The sequence below is a fragment of the Chinchilla lanigera genome, unplaced genomic scaffold (assembly GCF_000276665.1).
Source record: "Chinchilla lanigera isolate Chin_1 unplaced genomic scaffold, ChiLan1.0 scaffold00028, whole genome shotgun sequence".
Taxonomy (NCBI): Eukaryota; Metazoa; Chordata; class Mammalia; order Rodentia; family Chinchillidae; genus Chinchilla; species Chinchilla lanigera.
This window is the reverse complement of record NW_004955429.1, coordinates 10,587,798-10,606,043: the sequence shown is the minus strand read 5'-3', so window position 1 is coordinate 10,606,043 and position 18,246 is coordinate 10,587,798. Positions and strand designations below refer to the sequence as shown.

Here is an 18,246-nt window from a genome sequence, read left to right as displayed (position 1 = left end):
AATGTGATTATTGTGCATATCTAAAATGTATCAATAAAATTAATTTTAAAAAATAAACAGGGAGTTAGAGTTCTTTAAACATGTCATATTTGTTCATTGTAAAAACAACAAATTATATGTAACATATATGAATATATATAATGTAATATATATATATATATGAATTGAAGAAACTATTCCTTCAAGCCCTTAGATTGTGATTATTTATTTTGAACTACATGCTAGTGATTGCTAAATGACTTTTGGCATAATTCTGGATATAAATGCAGCAAGGGTTCAGAAAATTCTATAATGGGTTCAATGCTTGTTCATAGGCCTCCCAACTTAAAATTTCACATCAACAAACAGGTTACCAAGAAAAATTTAAGGCAATAAGAATGGGTCATGTTGGTGTGATTAGCTGTCGGTGTTAATGTTTTATTTCCTATTTTTAAACTGCATTTTAAAGAGAATAATAAAAAAAGAACAATAGCAAAATACCACCAACATAGATAGAAACAAAACTAAGCAAAAACAATAAGAATGACACAGGGCTTCAGAACAAAATGGTAGGAATTAACTGTGGTTGTTATGTTACCTATTGTTATCTTCAGTGAAGTTGCTCAGATTACCAGATGTAAGATTGATCAAACCATTAAAGAGAATAAAACATAAAAACAAAACAAAAACACATTAGAAACGATCTGGCCAATTCCTCTCCACCAGGAAAGGGAGCAGTGGTGTCTTTTTGGTTCTCTTAAAAGCCAACCAGAAAAAGTAAGGTGAAAGGTCTGAGGCGAGCAGACCGAGAAAACTGTATGTACCACTTTAGAAAGCAATTAAAAGCCATGGATTTAAAGCTGAACAGAATAAGTCGTCCATTATTCTAGGCCAAAAGATCTTATATAGGACCCAAAATCTTTCTTTCTGGCAGATAACTTGAAATTTGGGAATCCTTGCTTTGTTAGCAGGCTGTCAAGTGATATGCTCACACTCCAGCTTTTTGAAGTTTGATCTGCCATAATTTACGCCTCCTCCTTTCATGCAGCAATTCAGGTCATGTTGTTCTCTCTGGGATAAGAGAGAATGAAGAAAATTTAGGGCCAGACTTCAACTTTCTTTGCGTGTTAGCCTGCAAAATGGCACCTTTAACTAGCATCTTTATGCTTACCCTTGAAGAGGGTCTATTTCAGAAAATACTATTGTTCTCAGTAATTATAAATGCAACTGCCTGAAACAGTTCATAGAACATATTTACCCCTCTGATAGCATATGGCTCAAGCCACACCTAGGCGATATATGGCAGACGTTCTAAATCTTAACTCTCAATACTTGTATCTCACTCTGAAAAAGCCATCTGAAGACAAGTGAGCCTTCCATGCCTTAACAATTTTTCAGAAAGTGATAGGGCAGTAGTTTACAATCTGTTCCAGAGAAATCCTGTAAATCCTTTCAGAGGGAACACTACTGAAGCTGTTCAAGGGCTCAGAAGGTTTTATATTTGCTACTGTTCAGAAACGAATGCTTCTTCCCACTTTAAGAGACACCATAGGGGCTGTGGCCAAAAGGATTGTCAGAATGGGAGAGCTACGATATACACGGCAGAGATGCCTGGCTGCCCACCACAGACTGTTTGCTCCCTTTCCATAGCATACAGTGGTCCCTGCAAGCAGCTGCTTAGCTAGGCACTAGGACCGCCCAACACCAACTCTACATCAACTCCACTCCCATTCTACAGGCGCAAACCAGTCACATGCTCCCAACCACTCCATGGACCAGACCTAGCCTGTGGAATCCGAGTGGAATGACTGGTAATTTGACTCCTCCTCTTTCACTTTATTTTCCCTTTCAGGAGCAAGCCAGCTGGGCCGTCACCTGTTGTAGATGAGAGGAAAGGAGACAGAATTGCTGAGTCAACACCCTAGGAAGAGCCACCAGAGAGAGTTGCCTGATCAAGAAGAAATATTAAACACTGCAGGAAAAAGAATAAAATTTTGTGTTAAGACACTGAGTGCTGAGAGATTTAGTTAGAGGAGTTCATCCTCTCTGACCAAATAATAAAATTAATGTAAGTACATTTTAGTGGATCCTAGATTCTTGGAATAATGGAAGAGAAGCAAAAGGCAGTGAATGCTCAAAAAGTGCTATAATTTGGATCTTAAATGTTGTAGTTTGTGATCTTACAGATAATTTTTGTGCATGTAGAAATTAGAGATGGTATAGAAAATGTCCTGAAGCCCTAAAAAATCCATCCATCCACCCACCCATCCATCCATCCTTCCATCCATCCATTCTTCCATCCATCCATCCTTCCATCCATCCATCCTTCCATCCATCCATCCATCCATCCATCCATCCATCCATCCATCCATTTATTCATTTATTTATTCAACAAATAGTTCCTAAGCAACTAATTCATGCCCAGGACTCTGACAGGCATCTAGAATATAACTGTGAGTAAGACCCTGCACCACCTTCCTGGAGTTCACTTTCTTAAACAGAGAATAAAGAATTATGACACATAATAGCCTATCCCACTGGTTGTCCAAATGCTAACTGCTTAATTTTCTTTTATTCATAAATGAAGTTATGACTAGTGGGGAAAAAGAGTGCTATTTTCTTCCCTCTGTAACTTTGTCTTTCTAAATTTTATTTTAGCAACCTGAAAGGGACAAATTGGCTGAAGAAAGAGAAAATTCTAAGTCTTTAACAGACCGTGACAAAAATAGTGCTAAATAATTATTTCTAAGAAAATGAAATTACTTTTTTTATCACCATACCTTGAATGGCTTTCTCAATTGTCCCCTGTAAGTCTGTAATAGCGCTAGCTGCAGAGTGCACTATTCCTGACAATAGACAATACAACTGAAAAAATTAGTCTCCTGTGTTCAAAATAACACTCTCATAACAATGGGAAATTTGTGCCTGCTCTCTCTAGACCTTTGCTGTGCAGAATACCAGTGCAGGCTAATTATATGAGCTAGCTGAAAATTGTGTGCATAATGGAAAGGCAACCCCCTAAAGAACTGCACAGAAAAGGTCTTACCATCAAATGCAAAACAACAGGGGAAAAAAACCACAAAAAAACACGAGAGCAAACAGAAGAGCATGCACTGGGGCATCCTCATTAGCATACTGCAGTGAACTAGTGCTACGGATGCACACCAAAGACTTGCAAAACTCTCTGGCATCATAAAGACACCTTCTGTGATGACAGAATGTCCCCCCGTACCGATTCAATGCTTGGCCACAGTGTACAGATATTGATCATCCTTTTGTTGAAAATTATTGTCACTTTGGGGAGCCAAAGTTGTAAATGTCAGTGAGAGAGCTGGACAGAGTCACAGGCAAGGGCCATATGTTATCAGAACATTACCATCAATGTGCAAATCACGCACACTGGCCAAGGAGCAGCTGGGTCTCCCCAGGCTATGCTGGAGCAAAGATCAATTTCTCCTAGTTCCACTTTTCTCGTGTCTTCATGCTATATGCTTGATCTGTGAAAGGCAGTGCAGCTTAGAATAAAGTCCTTTGGGAAAAGTTAAACAGAGCCTTGTAATACCCTCACACCCCACAAACAACAAACAAAGTGACAGGTCCAACATGACCAAACAGATGTGACGTGCCATGTATAATGCAAGAGCTACTTTACTCTGCGAAGGGAGGAGCATTTACACAAGTGTTCCAGCCAATCTATAGTAAGCTGGAGTCTTTTCAGGAACCCTGGCCAGCTCAAATCATATCATTCAGGGCCTTAAAGAAGGGGCTGTGCCTAAAAGTGTGGGCAGCCCTTAAGGCTTGTGTCTAGATGGCCCCCACAAAGCCTCATGTGGTTATAGGTGAGGCTTTTTCAGAGGTGGCTGGATCTAGAGTGTGTGCTGGAATTGATTTATGATACAGTGTTAGGATCAAGGGCTTTAGGACTAAGGGTGTGACTGCTGCCTGCTCTACATAGTCTGGATAAGATAAAAGGTGCAGAAAGACGCTGTTAAGGTCTCTTGTTGCTTTTGTTACCTTGTGGATGCCATGAGCTGTTTTCCTCTGCATTGCCCTCTGCCAAGCCACCCTGCCTTGGAGCCAGCCGATTATGGACTAAAACCTCTACAAACTGTGAGCCCAATAAACCTTTCCCCCTTTAACTTTGGGTGTCAGGTATTTAACTCAGCAACAAGAAAAGTAACTAAGACAGCAGCCTAACTTATCCCTAAATGGAAGCATCCAGTGGGAAAAGAATGGCATAGGAAGAACGCAAGGAGGAGGGAGTAGGAAACCTAATACATGCCATGGTCTTAACCCCAATGACCCAGCCCCTTCTGCAGATGCAGGTGACCCACAGCACCACCATGAGGAGGGAGCCTTCCTCCCTCACACTTTTGTACAAAGGGATATTTTTCTAGTCATCCTCCTGTTCACACCTGATGATATCCAAAGGAAAAAAATTGATGGCAAGAGTACCAGAGCCCATTGCCAACATCTGCACAAGTCAACTTTCTGGACGAGCACAGACCAGCCTGTGGGGGGAGGGCAGCAAGCACATCGGGTATGGGCCCAGTGCAACCGGTTCTCCTAGCATGCTGAGGGCTCAACACTTGGAATTTAGGAAAAACAAAACAAAACTTTTAATAGGGCTATCCTTTGATAAATGGAGCAACATCAAGGATGAGATTGTCAAACTGGATTAGCTCATGGCACTACTCATGCTCAATATTAAGCTTTCTAATAATGTCAAGGATCTGGGCAATCAAGAGGCTCCAATAAACCAAGGAGAGGTCAGCAGCATCAAGGTTGATGCCTGGGTTCAATCTAACCACACTGCCCTAGTCCAGAACAGTAGGTGAGGTCTCTAAGTCAGGCCTGTGGGATTCATCACAGAGCAGAAATATTTAAATTATGAAACGTTTTCCTTTTATTCTCATGTACCCTTCTCAAGGGTGACCTGCCTTCTCCATCCCAGGTGCCACTTCCTATGGGTGACACTTCAGCCAGGGAGCAGCTTGCTAGGGACAGTCCATGGGTCCAAGGTGTCTTCCTGCAAGCAGAAGTCATAAGGCTATTTACTCAGAGGTTCCAGTGAATAGCAGGACAGACCGGGCTAATGACCTTGGTTTCTCTTCCCCGGGGTCAACCTGCCACAATCCCAGGGAAGAGAGTGAATGGACTACAGGTGGTTTCTTTAATGCCTTCCTCTCACAGTACTATTTTTAAAATTAAAAGAAGAAAAGAGGAAGAGGGACGTTTGTGCGTGTGTGTTTGTGTCAGAGAGAAAGAGAGACAAGAGACAGACCAAGAGAAAGGGAGAGAAGAGAGAGTCAGAAAGACAGATGGGGAAATATTGATTATTGGGAAGAGAGAAATATAGAGGGAAAAAGGAAAAATATGGAGAAAAATACAGAAGACCACTGAGTCTTCCTCCAATATGCCCGGTATGAGGAATTTAGCTATTACCTCTCACCTGACCAGTCTTCTAACTCTGTCAGCCAAGCACACAGCAAAATGAAACTTGGATTACCTCCTTGCAGGGAGATTATAGGCATAAGCACATGCCCTGGCCCACACACACACTTCATCCAGCACTGTTACACTGGGCCCTTCCAGCTACAATCTACACAGCTCTCTTCACTTTGGAATCTCAGGCCCCTGTGCCTCTTCTCATACGAAGCATGGAACTTTTGTATTTCCTTCTACCCAGTCCGAAGAAGAGGATGGAATGGCCTCACTAGAATACAGGATTATAAGTAGACGTGGGTGAGTCACGGGAGACGCAGAGCTGGGACTGCAGGTTAATCCTTAACCTGAAACAATAACCAAAATTTTGTACAGAGAGATATTTTTCTGGGATGGGGTCCAGAATGCATACTGGAGTCTCAAGAGAAGTGAAGGTCTTTAAGAGCATAGCCAGTACAACTACACTATGTTTTAAATAAATACAGACCTAGGGAGAGATAAGTTGAGCCCTTTTGCCAGAGTACGACCGTGATCAGCACCGTGGGACCCACCATCCTTACTCCTTCTAGACAGGAGAATTTCAAAATCCTACGCCAAGCTGGAGAGTGAGCACAGACTCACTTCGCAAATGACTGCAAAGGTGCTATGGAGAACTTCAATACAAAATGCTTACTTTCAAATTAAATTAAATGTGAAGAGTGGGACTTACCCTTTCGTTTTGTTGGATAAAGACGTAATGTCATACTGTAGATTTTTGCATTTCTCTGTCAGTTGGAGTGACTTCTCATTCAGATATGTGCTGTTTCATGAAAGAGATAAAAAAAGGACTGATTTAAAATGAAAGCCTATAAGATACTGTTCACCAACATCAGATTTAATTGATTAGGTGTGTCCAAATGAAGTCTGATTTTCATTCCAGTATTGGATTTCTCCATGGAAAAGGAAATTGGTATTTTCAGCCCTGAAGGTTCTAAATTTAAAAAAAGAAAAGAAGTTTACACTATCAAGGCAAACTAAAAAGAAATCTATGTTGGATGCATTCTGCTTCCACATTTTCATAGTTGAGGTTGGTATTTAAAACGAACAGGTTGCTGAATAGTTTTAACCACTGTGCATAGAAATACCTTTATTTTTAAAAGATGCTAACTCTGTCAAGAAGCATCCAGACTCAGGACATTAATAGTTCTTCCCATAAAGAACACAGATAAAGCTGGCCTTTATCATAATAGCTGTGATATAAGGGACCTGGTACTGTTGCTTTACGAACTTGGAAAATTGGAGGTTTAATAAAACCAAACAAAAAAGCAGGTGAAAGAGATAGGTGATAGAGTCACCGATACAACTGGCCTTGTGGACACAGGAGTCTTATTTAACTGCATATTTAATATATTTCCGCATCTCTAAAGTACAGATAATAGTTCCCACCTCTGAGCATCATTATTGTGACACATGTATGTTGTACAAAACATCTTAAAGCATCTATTACCGTGCCTCAAACATGTTAAGTACTCAAAAACTGACTATCACTTCCCTTACACTTCAAAAAGATGTGCACAACCATCTTATGGTTAATCCATTTACTTAGGCACTCTAATGGAATTTGTTGGAAATTGAATGTGAGACAGAAGACATTTAGGATGGGGAGACAAATAAAATGGACATGGTCCCTTTCCCTAGTGGAGCCTGCCATGTGGTTAGAGAGCAAGACACTTACCAAGCCACTAAACACACAAATGCAGGGACATGAACTGTGGTTGGTACAGCTGAAATAGGGTGAGTGGCAGGAAAGGCAGGAACAGGAGGCGGGTCCCAACGGGGCATCTGAGGGAGTGTAATTCAGGTGAAAATCCCAAGGACGAGCCGAGCAATGTAGGACAACTTTGGAAAGTCAATGATGTTGCTGGGGAATGTTCCAGATTGAGGAGACAGTACGTAAAAAGACCTCAGAATGGGGCAGCTTGGACTGTTTGAGGAACTGCAGGAAGGTGTCAAGACCAGTGGAGAAAGAGCTGTGGATTACTTGGCAAGAAAAGCCAAGATCAAATGGCTCAGGCCTAGAAGGACACAATAAAGACTTTAGAATTTATCCTAAAAATAAGGGGAAGCAACAGGTTGGCAGAGAGGGGAATGACAGGCCTTGATGCATGTTTTAAATGGTTCACTAATACCACTATGCAGAGAACTGAATGGCGATGAGGCAAGAAAGGAAGCAGAAAAGTTAAGAAATTTGTGCAGGATTTCAGCAGAGAGGCGACAGCAGCTTGTTTTGCTATGTGGGATAGAATAGTGGTTTTCTGTAATGTGATAAGGAACAACGCCAACTTCTCAGTTTGCTGTAAAATTCTCAGCACTTGTATGGGTGGCCTTCTAGGGCAGCAGTACCCTATGCAGCTTGGGGATTGTGACAGGTAACTTTACATCCACTTGACTGGACTAAGAGGTGCCCAGGTATCCTGCAAAACATGATTTCCTGGTGTGCCTGTGAACAAGTTTCTGAACGTAATCAGCATCTGAGTGGGTGGACTGAGGAAAGAAGTCCCACACGCCTCAGTTGGGTGGGTATCTTGCAGGGGATCAGGGGTCAGAGGAGAACAATAGCAAAAGGAAGCAAGGATGAATCCCCTCTCTCTACTGGAGGAAGAATGAATGCACCCATCTCCTCCTGCCCTTGGACATTGGTGCTCCTGATTTTTAGACTCAGACTCATTTTTGGGAGACTGGGATCCCCACCAATTGCCCCCACCTCCAACCTCAGGTCTTTGGACTTGGACTGGGTTATACCAACAACTTTCCTTGGTCTTGAGTTTACAGATAACAGATTATGGGACATCTCTGCCTCCATAGTTAATCACATGAGCCAATCCATCATCATAATTCTTTCTATGCAACTATATGTGACCTGTTGGTTCCATTTCTCTGAAGAACCCTGGCTAATACAGGGACCCAAATGGCTCCAGTCTGGTCATATTTTCAGTTCAGCAACTGGCTTCCAGAATTGCTGAGGAAGGAGTGCAAAGTACTGGAAAACCTGACCCTGTGTGTGAATGTTTTCACACAGGTGTAAGAAGTGTCACCAGCCTAAATCAGTTACACCCAATTGAAAGGGGGAAAAGAGCAATGAACAACCTTCCCTAATTCCCAGAGATGAGCTCTGGGTACAGGTAATGTGACAAGAAGCAACACCAAACTCATTTTCTTCACGAAAGAAAGGTTTTGCTTTTCTTTTTCATAGAATGCCCACTGGAGACTATGCCTCACCCATGCCCATAAGCAAGATGAGTGGGAATATTTGAGATCTATTCCAGATAAAAGACAGAGAGTATTTCATAAAACACTGGCTATGGGAGGACAGGGAGGTGTAAAAGAAAAGATATAAACAAGACAGATTCATAATTAATTCTCCAATATTTCTCAGAAATGTTTTCTAAAAATACTGGGTTCAGAGTATCTCTAGGCTCAGAAAATCCCTCTTAATCCTGATATGATTTCTTTCCATGCCACTTCTGGCCCCTCTCTCGCCTGTCTATATGCTCACCTTGTGTGCTTTCTGAATGTATGATCATACTTGCCAATGATTTGTTTATTTCTAATTTGCCATGTGTTTTATTCAGGCAGCACCATTAATGAAGTGAATTACCAAGCTAGCAATGCTTTGAATTATGATGGCATTGCAATATTGAATTGTGAAGCTGTGACAACCAGGTACCAACAGAATTGTGTCTCATGCACCTTTTCTTAGATTGGAGAGTTATCTTTCTTAATAAAAACTCAGAATCGGTTTTCCCAACTAAAAATCACAGAGGGTGAATGGAAAGCAAATGAGTGTACCTGGGGTAAAAGTAGAGGTGGCAGAATGAGGGCAGGAGAGAAAGTGGGGTACCGAAAAGTCCAGATTTGGGCAAGAGGGAAGTCAGCCTTAAATCTAGGCTCTACTCTGACCTTAACCTTCTGCTTAAAGGTTTCTTTTAATTCCTTCTCACTAAAGTAGTTAAAGAAGTTGAACAAGATGTGTAAAAGAAAAAACAAAAACAAAAACAAAACACCTGACACAGGAATCAATCAATAAATGCTGTGTTCTTACTACCCTACATCATTACTGTATTCTTTTCCCAAGCCAGTCACTGTCATTATTGTTGGGACTGGAAATCTCTCCCACCTATAGGAAGTCACTCAAAAGCAAAAGCGACAGGGAGGCTCTTTCGGTCCACTTTGCTTTTATATGTGCCTTGCCTGTCCCTTTTCATTCAAAACCTTCAGAGTTTTCTTACTTTTCATCTAAAATTATTCCAACTTGTTCCAGAAATAGGAAAAAAGGAAGGCTTCTCAGTTCTGACTTGAGAGAAAGCAGGACCCGTGTACAGATCCTGTTTGAGAGGTTGGCCCACATTGCAGAGGAGAGGTTAGCGTGAGCCCACCTTAACTTCCTATGTGGGGACATCTCTCAGACAAGTCAGAGGACAGAGAGAAACTGATCAAGATGAAAGTGGGAAGTCCAAAGAGTCAGACTCACAGACAAAACATCACAACAAGATGCGGTAGGCAGATTTGGAGCCCCAGGAAAGGTAGCTGAGGGTCAAGTTAGAATGGCCCATCCAAAACTGCTGGATTCCAGGGATATAGCTCAGTGGCACAGTGCTTGCCTGGCAAGCACAAGGTCGTGAGTTCGATTCCCAGTAAAAAAAAAAAAAAAAAAAAAAAAAAGATCAGGATGTCAGGGAGAACAAGAAAGAGTCCAAAATATTAGTCACAGAGGTGAAGCATGTCATGTGGGACAGCTGCAGAGTCCAATCTCAGGCAGAAACCAAGATACAACTGGGGAGAAACCCACTGAAAACTCACTCAGATTGGTGGGCTAAGGAGCCGGGTGTAGAAAAAGAAACAGAATAGGACTCAAGCATTCTGCAAGGCACAGTCTAAGTAACCAAGGATCTGGGGAAGGACTCCGCCAGCTCAAAGAATTCTGTCTCTATCAAATCTAAGACTTCCTTAACATTTTAATTTCATCCCAATTTTCTGGCCAAAGCACTTCTTAAACACTTCTTACCACAATTAGCTGGAAAAACGAACAGGATCTAGTCGTCTACAAACTGTCAACCTTACACTAAGAGTCATAAAAGGGATTGTCCTCTCTAGGAGGAGAACAGGGGTTCTCCTCCTAGAGATCTGCTACAACTTGTAGACGAAGCACTGGAAGCACCTAGGCAGTCAGCTGAAATGGCTCTCACCGCTCTGCCAAAGCTTCTGTAGTTGCTCCATGGTAAGATCACAACCTTGGCCCACATGTCGCCATGCAAGCTTGCTCCTTTCCCCCTTTGTGGCATTTGTCACATCTGGCCAACACCCTCAACTCCCTGCTCCACTGACATTCTCCGGCATCTACCTTGCAAATATGCAACAGTAAAGTGATATAGCTCCTGGCATAAGACATTGCTAGAGCTGACCCTGGTCTGGCAGAACAAAAAAAATTGTACAGGCCCTTGGGAAGGCTGCTGCCTTGATAATCCATGGGGTCCAATTTGCTACGCCTTTTGTACTCCTTGACATTTCTATTACCAGTCCCAGCTCCCTCAATGACTACTCCAGGCATTCAGTTCTCCCGCTGTCTTTGCCACTCTCTGCCCTCCTAACAGCTCATTTAATCACGCTTCCTATTTCACAGAAACACAACGCTGCTGGGTGTGAATCAATCTATAGCTGTCAATCATCCTGCCCTTGCATCTCAGAGGAAGAAGGGACTCCTCTCTCTCAGAAGGATAATCCACCTGCCATGCGTCCCTCCCTGTCTCCTCTGAGATCAGGTCCCTTCCTTTACATTTCTTTTAACTGAATATTTATTGTCTCCCTACCACTGTTGCCTTCCTATGTTCAATTTTCTCCCTTCTCAAAATAAAAATCAAAAACAACTCACTCTGCTATTCTCCTTGATCTATTGCCTTATCCTGTATTCAAATTGCAACCTGCCTCTTTCTCTTGGTCTCTATCCTCACTGCCCCAATGTGACCTGTCTCATGTGTGCACTTGACCATGTTATAATTCTTCTCCAAAGCCTCTGTGCCCCTCCCAACAGTCCTGGGGCACAGTCCCCACTCCTTCCTGTGACACACAAAGCCAACCACTATCCTGGCTCTGACTACGAGTTTGCTGACAGCCTGCTAACCATTAAATGGTCCAACTTTCTCTTTTTCCATTCTTTGTAAGTATTACATTGTGGATTCAGACTGCTTTTATTATTTAATTATAGTATTTGTTTGTTTGTCACTGGCAACGAAGCCTTCAGGCACATTTTCACTGCCACAGTATGTCAGGGGAAAAAAATCTTTAATAAGATTGGGAGGAAAAGATACACAGAAACAAGCATTTCTGCTATCATTGTGACCCATGTGGATGCTGCACTTTTAAAAATTCTATCTTTATTTGTCATTCCTGAGTTGAAAGTGATCACTTTACAAGACCAGCTGGCAAGATTTCACAGAAAAGCAAGGAGCTTAGCAAATACTTTGTCTCTCACAAAATAATAAAGATTAAGACACTGATGAAGCACAAAAGTATCTCTTAAAGGAAACAAATTATTTGATCCCTACGAAATAATGTCATCAGTGCATAGTGAGCATCCACAAAGACCTCTAAAATGGAGAATTAATGTCACCTTCCAAGTATGACCTGCAATCATGCAATCACACAATCAGTCCCTTGGCCAAGCCAAACATCCCAAAGAACAATCTGCATGTTGGTGACTAGGGAGTTCAAGTATATGCAAATTCCATTTATGGTGACCATAATGGGAACAAAACTGGATTGGGAATCTAAACATAAAGCTTAAAGCCTAATCAATTTCACTTTCTCTGAGGAATGAATGCATTAACAGGCAGGGAATATTTTCTGAACACAGAAAGCCCAAAGAATGAGATTTATTTTTCTTGTTTTGAGACGAGGTCTCATTACGTAGTTCAGGCTTTGGAACTTACTACATAGCCCAGGCTGGCCTCAAACTTGCAGTGATCCTCCTTCCTTGGCCTCCCTAGTGTATCATCAGGCTATTACAGATGTATGCCCCCATGCCCAGCATTTTACACATCCTGACCACCGGTAGAAAGCCCCTGCTGATGGGCAGATCAGGATGACCAGCCTCTGGGACAAAGCCCATAGTGATCACAAATCTCATGAAGCAATCTTCTCATTATAAAGCAGACATACTAGCCATGTAATTTTTTGAAGAGAGCAAGGCAAGCATCTCACTATGCAGTGAGATTTCACACCCAGTTACTCTCTCGGTTTAATTAATAAACCAATACCCGGGCTTAGGAATGATGACTCTTACGAGTTTGATTAACAAAACTCTGCCTTTACAATCTCCATAGCACCCAGAAACTGGCAAAATCATATCATGGTGCCTACAAAGATGAGGAATACATCCTGGCCCACCTCATTGTTTAGTCATTTGGCAAGATACCTGCAGAGCCATGCCCAGTGCCAGAGAGAAGGGCAGGTACTAGAGATAAAACAGTGAACAAGACCATGTTACTGCTCTCTTGTAGAAAATAGCCTGTTGGGGAGAATAGAACAGTAAACACACACTGACCATCTGAGGGTACAGAATGAAAGCCAGCTATTTTCCATAAGCATATTAATTTCAAGAAACCATAGACCTGTGTTTTGGTGGAGGTCATTTAATTGAAAATATGGGAACTGCTTTCAAAATGACTGCACAGAACTTTACTCTTTCATCCACGAATATGGTTGACAAGTTAAATTGTAAAATATTCTACAGATAATCTCTGCTTACTTGGCCCTTATCTTTTTTCAGTTATCCATAATGAAGATTAATTAGCTAGCTCTTACTATGAAATCAGTTACCATAATGCACTCTTGCTCCCGACCATGGTAGATATTTTTTAAAACTTCAGATCATAACTCTAATATAGGTACAAAATGCATATGTATTAAAGATTGTAATTGGTTCATAATAAAGGAACTGGCTCAATGAAGAATCCAAAGCACCCCCATATTTAAAAGTAAGGAATACTGAAATGTGATTATGTGCAAAGGGAGACAAAACTGGTTGGGAAGGGGCAGGGAAGACATTGGCCCTCTACCAGATAGGGCACAATTTACATATTTGCAGACAAAAGCTGATAGGTTTTTCCAGTGCATAGAGAAGTAAAGCAGAATAAAATGCCTTTATTGTGGGCACGGAGAAGACCACAGTAGAAAGAAAGACGTGGAACTTCTGAGGGCCTGGCTTGGGGTCAAAGGTTAAATAGGCCCAGGCTGGAGGTAGGGTTTAGGAGGCAGACCACCTGACATGGCAGACCAGGATTGGGCAGGAGCATGGGAAAAGGAAACAGGCTGTTACAAAAAGGGAAGTAAAAAGTCATAATCTGACTCAGATGAAGAAGGGTGGGGCTTAGCACATGACCTCTAGTGGCCAGTGCCATATTGGCTCTGGGCCATAGTACATGACCTCCAGTGCCATACTGGCTGGGAGCCATACTGGCTCAGTGCCATAGAAACTCGGCAGGAGTTACAGAGAGGCAAGAAACCCATCAAAAACTATTTTGCATTGCTATCAGTTAAGTAGAACTCAGAGTTGTCAAACAGCTCCCATAGAACCAGAAATACCAACCCAGACATGTGTGATCTACACAAAGCAAGCTTATACATGGAAACACCCATGCCTTTGACAATGTCACTGACCATCGCTGCAATGTTACAGAAGGATTCATAGTAACGAATCTAACAGACTCTTGATTCTTCTGTATTTCAGTCTTTGTTCTCCCACAGCTTGACCCAGAGAAGAACAGAAGTACCTGGCTTAGGCCTGATTCTCTTGGGGCTGTCAGGAAGTGCTGATGAACTGAGTAGATTCAAGTGAGAGTTATCAAAAGAAGGAGTCTGATATGAAGATTTATGACAACTTCAAATCTAGATGGGTAACATCCTGTTTTCCCCAAAATAAGACCTACCAAAAACAAGTTCAAGCACGATTTCAGAAGAGACAGCCCCTGAAAATGAGCTCTATTGAGTCTTTTGGAGCAAAACCCAATGGCCATAGGGTCTTAAACAGGAAATGGGATCTTTAGCGAAGTAGAGAGAAAATAAAATAGAAGTTGACTTGGAACAAGTGACAAGCCCTGGAGCACCTGTATCTCATTTCACTGACCCAGAAATGTGGGATCCTTGGGTGCTTGAGGCAACTTTAAAAGTATAGAGTCAGGGTGGACTTCATCTATAGTAGGATGTTTCTAAATCTTCCTACCCCATCAGTAAGTCTCAGAGTAATACAGTGTTAAAGTAGTTTAGTATTGTCTTACTCTATATAGTCAAAATTGTTTGACCTTTCTTGAAGGTACTTTTCAGGCAGGAGATTAGGGCATGGCCAGCTGGTTGAGTAGCTGCTCATGACCTGTCAATCACAGTGATTCAGAACACATGCACCCAAGCCCTATATCTGGGACCAATCAGAAAATGCTATCTTCAGTTCTTCTGGTGCAAGATCAAGCAGATTTTTGATAGGATGGCCTAGATCTGACATCATCCTGAGCAGTGGAAGATACAAAAGACAACTGTCATTAAGCTTGTAGCCACTGTAAGCTCTTTCAGTGGCCCACACTGTCTCTTCAGAGAATATTTCTTTTCCTACCTTTGTAAAACCTCACAACTTTCTGTGCTTGACTAATTCTTTGTTCAGAACAAAACGAACCTAGGAAGAATTTTGAGAAGGAACCCACAGCACCCTAGAATACCAGTAACATACGGAGTACATTTGTGTCCACGTTCCTTGATGAAAAAATACTTGTATCCCCTCCTGGTTAAGACTGAAGTTCATAATAGTGAACCAGGATTGGGCAGGAGCATGGGAAAAGGAAACAGGATGCTACAAAAAGGGAAGTAAGAAGTCATAATTTGACTCAGATGAAGAAGGGTGGGGCTTAGCACATGACCTCTAGTGGCCAGTGCCATACTTGCTCAGGGCTATAGTACATAACCTCCAGTGCCATACTGGCTGGGCATGATCTAGGTAGATCGCAAGGCAGTGATCAAGTACAAGGTACTGTTGTAAATACTGTATGTGTCATCTCATTTACTCATCACATGAACGTACAAGTTAGGTACTAAGTCCATTTTGCAGATTAGGACAACAAGGCATTGTTCAGATTAAAAGATATCCTCAAAGTCAATCTGCTATAAGAAGTAGAGTTTTGAACCCATATACCATGGTTGTGTTCTTAACCACTGTGCTATTCTATCTAATTTTATAGCAAAAACTATAACCTCCTTGATGAGATAGAGACCTATTTCATCATTGAAAACATTATCTCCTCCAGGTTATCTCATTCTGAATCTATGGACACTGACAAAGATTCTCTCCTTGACCAAATTCTATTCAGGTTCCTTTATTCTTTCCAACTAGTGCCCATTATGGGCCATGTCTTCACATGTCTACTAGATCAGTGTAGCCAGAATCTTCTAACCCTGCTATCTGATTAGTCTCAGTATCTGTTCAAATTCTCATTACATGCCTGCTCACCTTGGTCCACATTCAGTAAGAATCCTATCCAATCAGTTTAGCCAGCATCACCTCTTACCTCTGAAGTTTCCTTTTAGTATCTTTCTATACAGTGACCTCCCCACAACTTTGCCCCTTGGCTATAAATCCCCAGTTGTCTTTGCATTTAGAGCTGAACTCACTCTGTTTACTGCAAGCCCCACTGCAGTAATACCTATCATGATAGTGCTGAATAAAGTCTGCCTTACCATTTTAACAGTGTCACAAATGTTTTTGCCCTTAACAGAGAAATTTTTCTGTTCTGTAAATTGTAGATAACAATAGCAACACAAAATAATTTTTGCTCATAGACCTGCAGATGAATTATGTCCAGGATAGAAATAACTCACCCTGATATCTACACACACACCAAAAAAACAATTAGTTTTGCCTCTATGCATCCATCTCCATAGTCCTCTTCTACAAATAGTCCTACCTTGTAGACTCCCCTTTGAACGGGTTCTAAGACCTTACCAGTTTCCTCACTGGTGAGTTACATGACAATCTTCTAAAAGTGATCACTTTCATATCTATATGAGAGACATGGTTTTACCTTTTTATGAAAATTATCACCCTGAATAAGAGTGCTGAAAACATTACTGAATTGAGTAAGCATATAACAGTGATCAAGAAGATAAATTTTAATGGCAAAAAGACAATCATTCAAATCTCAAATCTGCTGCACGCGAGACGATTAACCTTAAGAAGGTTATTTAACCTCCCTGTGCACTTTCAGCTTCCTCATGTGTGACAAGGGGATAATGCTATCTCTCGAATGGATCTGCTGCTCGTTCTGTAAGAGATAATGCATGAAAATGTTCAGGGCGGTGACTGGAATGGAGGATCCACTTAATAAGCAGTATTCAGGAATAGGAGTGGATACAGCAGTGGTTATTACTGTCTTGGCACTGCTCCTGAAGCACCTGTGAACCACCTGGAGAATTTATTGAAATGTAGATTCTGTCCAGTTAATAGATCTAGGAGGGAGCCTAACCCACAACATTTCCAACAAGGCCCCAAATGATACCAACCTGCTAGACTAAGGATGACAACAAGGTCTTAAAAAATCTCATGGACTGAGCTCTTCTACCCTGATAGCTTTTTCCATAATCGTCTCTAATAAGACTTGGCAGGCTAGACATGTGAGAATTTCTTAGACCCAATTATCAAATGTTACTGGGCAAAGCAATGAAATTATTTAAAAATTGCGTTAGTAAATTGGACTAAATTACATGACGATAGTGGGGTTTTCCCCCTGGATAAACAGCCAAAAGAAGGAAATATTGGTAATGTAAGAGATTTACATATGAACACTTCACATAGTTGCTTTCCTGACTCAGGTGCCTGGTTCAGACTCCCAATTACAAAGGACCCAAGTAATCTCCAGCAAGGCGAAAGCCTCTGGTCCAGCTCAGCTCCAGATCCAACCCAGAGGCAGCCTTTGGATGGGCATTGTGCAAGCAAACCCAATGACAGGTGAAGGATGCGGTCGCTTCTGAGCAGACTTCCAAGGAACACACGTTCTGGAAATGTCTTTCAATGTCAGTTGTGTCCATGTCCAAGTGTCCCTATTTAGCTATGCAATCACAATCCGCAAGTTCTTCCCAAACAAGTATTTTCTCTGCAAACTAAATATTTTTCACCATGTCTCTGAGAAATGAATTTTGATATAAGAACTTTAATGAGAAGGTATCTTTTTTCAATGCTGACCCCACATTACCTTTGAGAGAGCCACAGAGTCACTGTAAGACTCCAGAATTTACAAATTCTTAAATGTTTGAACTACAACCGTAGTTTTTAAATACGTTCAGTCACTGAGCAATGGGTAAAAGAGATGTGGTATGTTTATACAATAGAGTATTACTCAGCTATAAAGATAAATGCAAGGCTTTTATCGGTAAATGGATGCAATTAGAGACCATACTCATAAGTGAAATAAATCAGACCCATATGTGTAACATCGTATTGTCTCCCTAGTATGAGAGGCTGAAAGAGTAATAAAATCTGAAAGGTACAATAGATATTGTGAAAGAGAAAGAAACTGCCCAAAAGGAAAGAACAACTGAGATGAAGGAAAGGAAAAAAGAAAGAAAGAAAGAAGGAAGAGAAAAATACACATATATATACACACAACATAGCTAAGATATTGTACTACTAATTTCTATTGGTTTATTGAAAGGAACAGTTAATGCTTAATATTTTTTGATCAGTCTTGCATGCTTATATCTGGTAATCTGAACAACTACTTTGAAGATAACAATATGCAAGATAATAAC

At 41.3% G+C, this 18,246-nt stretch overlaps 1 protein-coding gene across 1 annotated transcript in view; it reads right to left on the bottom strand.

Moving 5' to 3' along the window:
* The window catches only part of St8sia6 (ST8 alpha-N-acetyl-neuraminide alpha-2,8-sialyltransferase 6), a gene marked incomplete at its 5' end in the record, with an annotated part of 121,834 nt that overhangs the window by 54,450 nt on the left and 49,138 nt on the right, over positions 1 to 18,246 (bottom strand). The window contains 1 exon segment of the mRNA XM_013515560.1: positions 6,134 to 6,223. Within this exon segment, the coding sequence (XP_013371014.1) occupies positions 6,134 to 6,223 (90 nt within the window).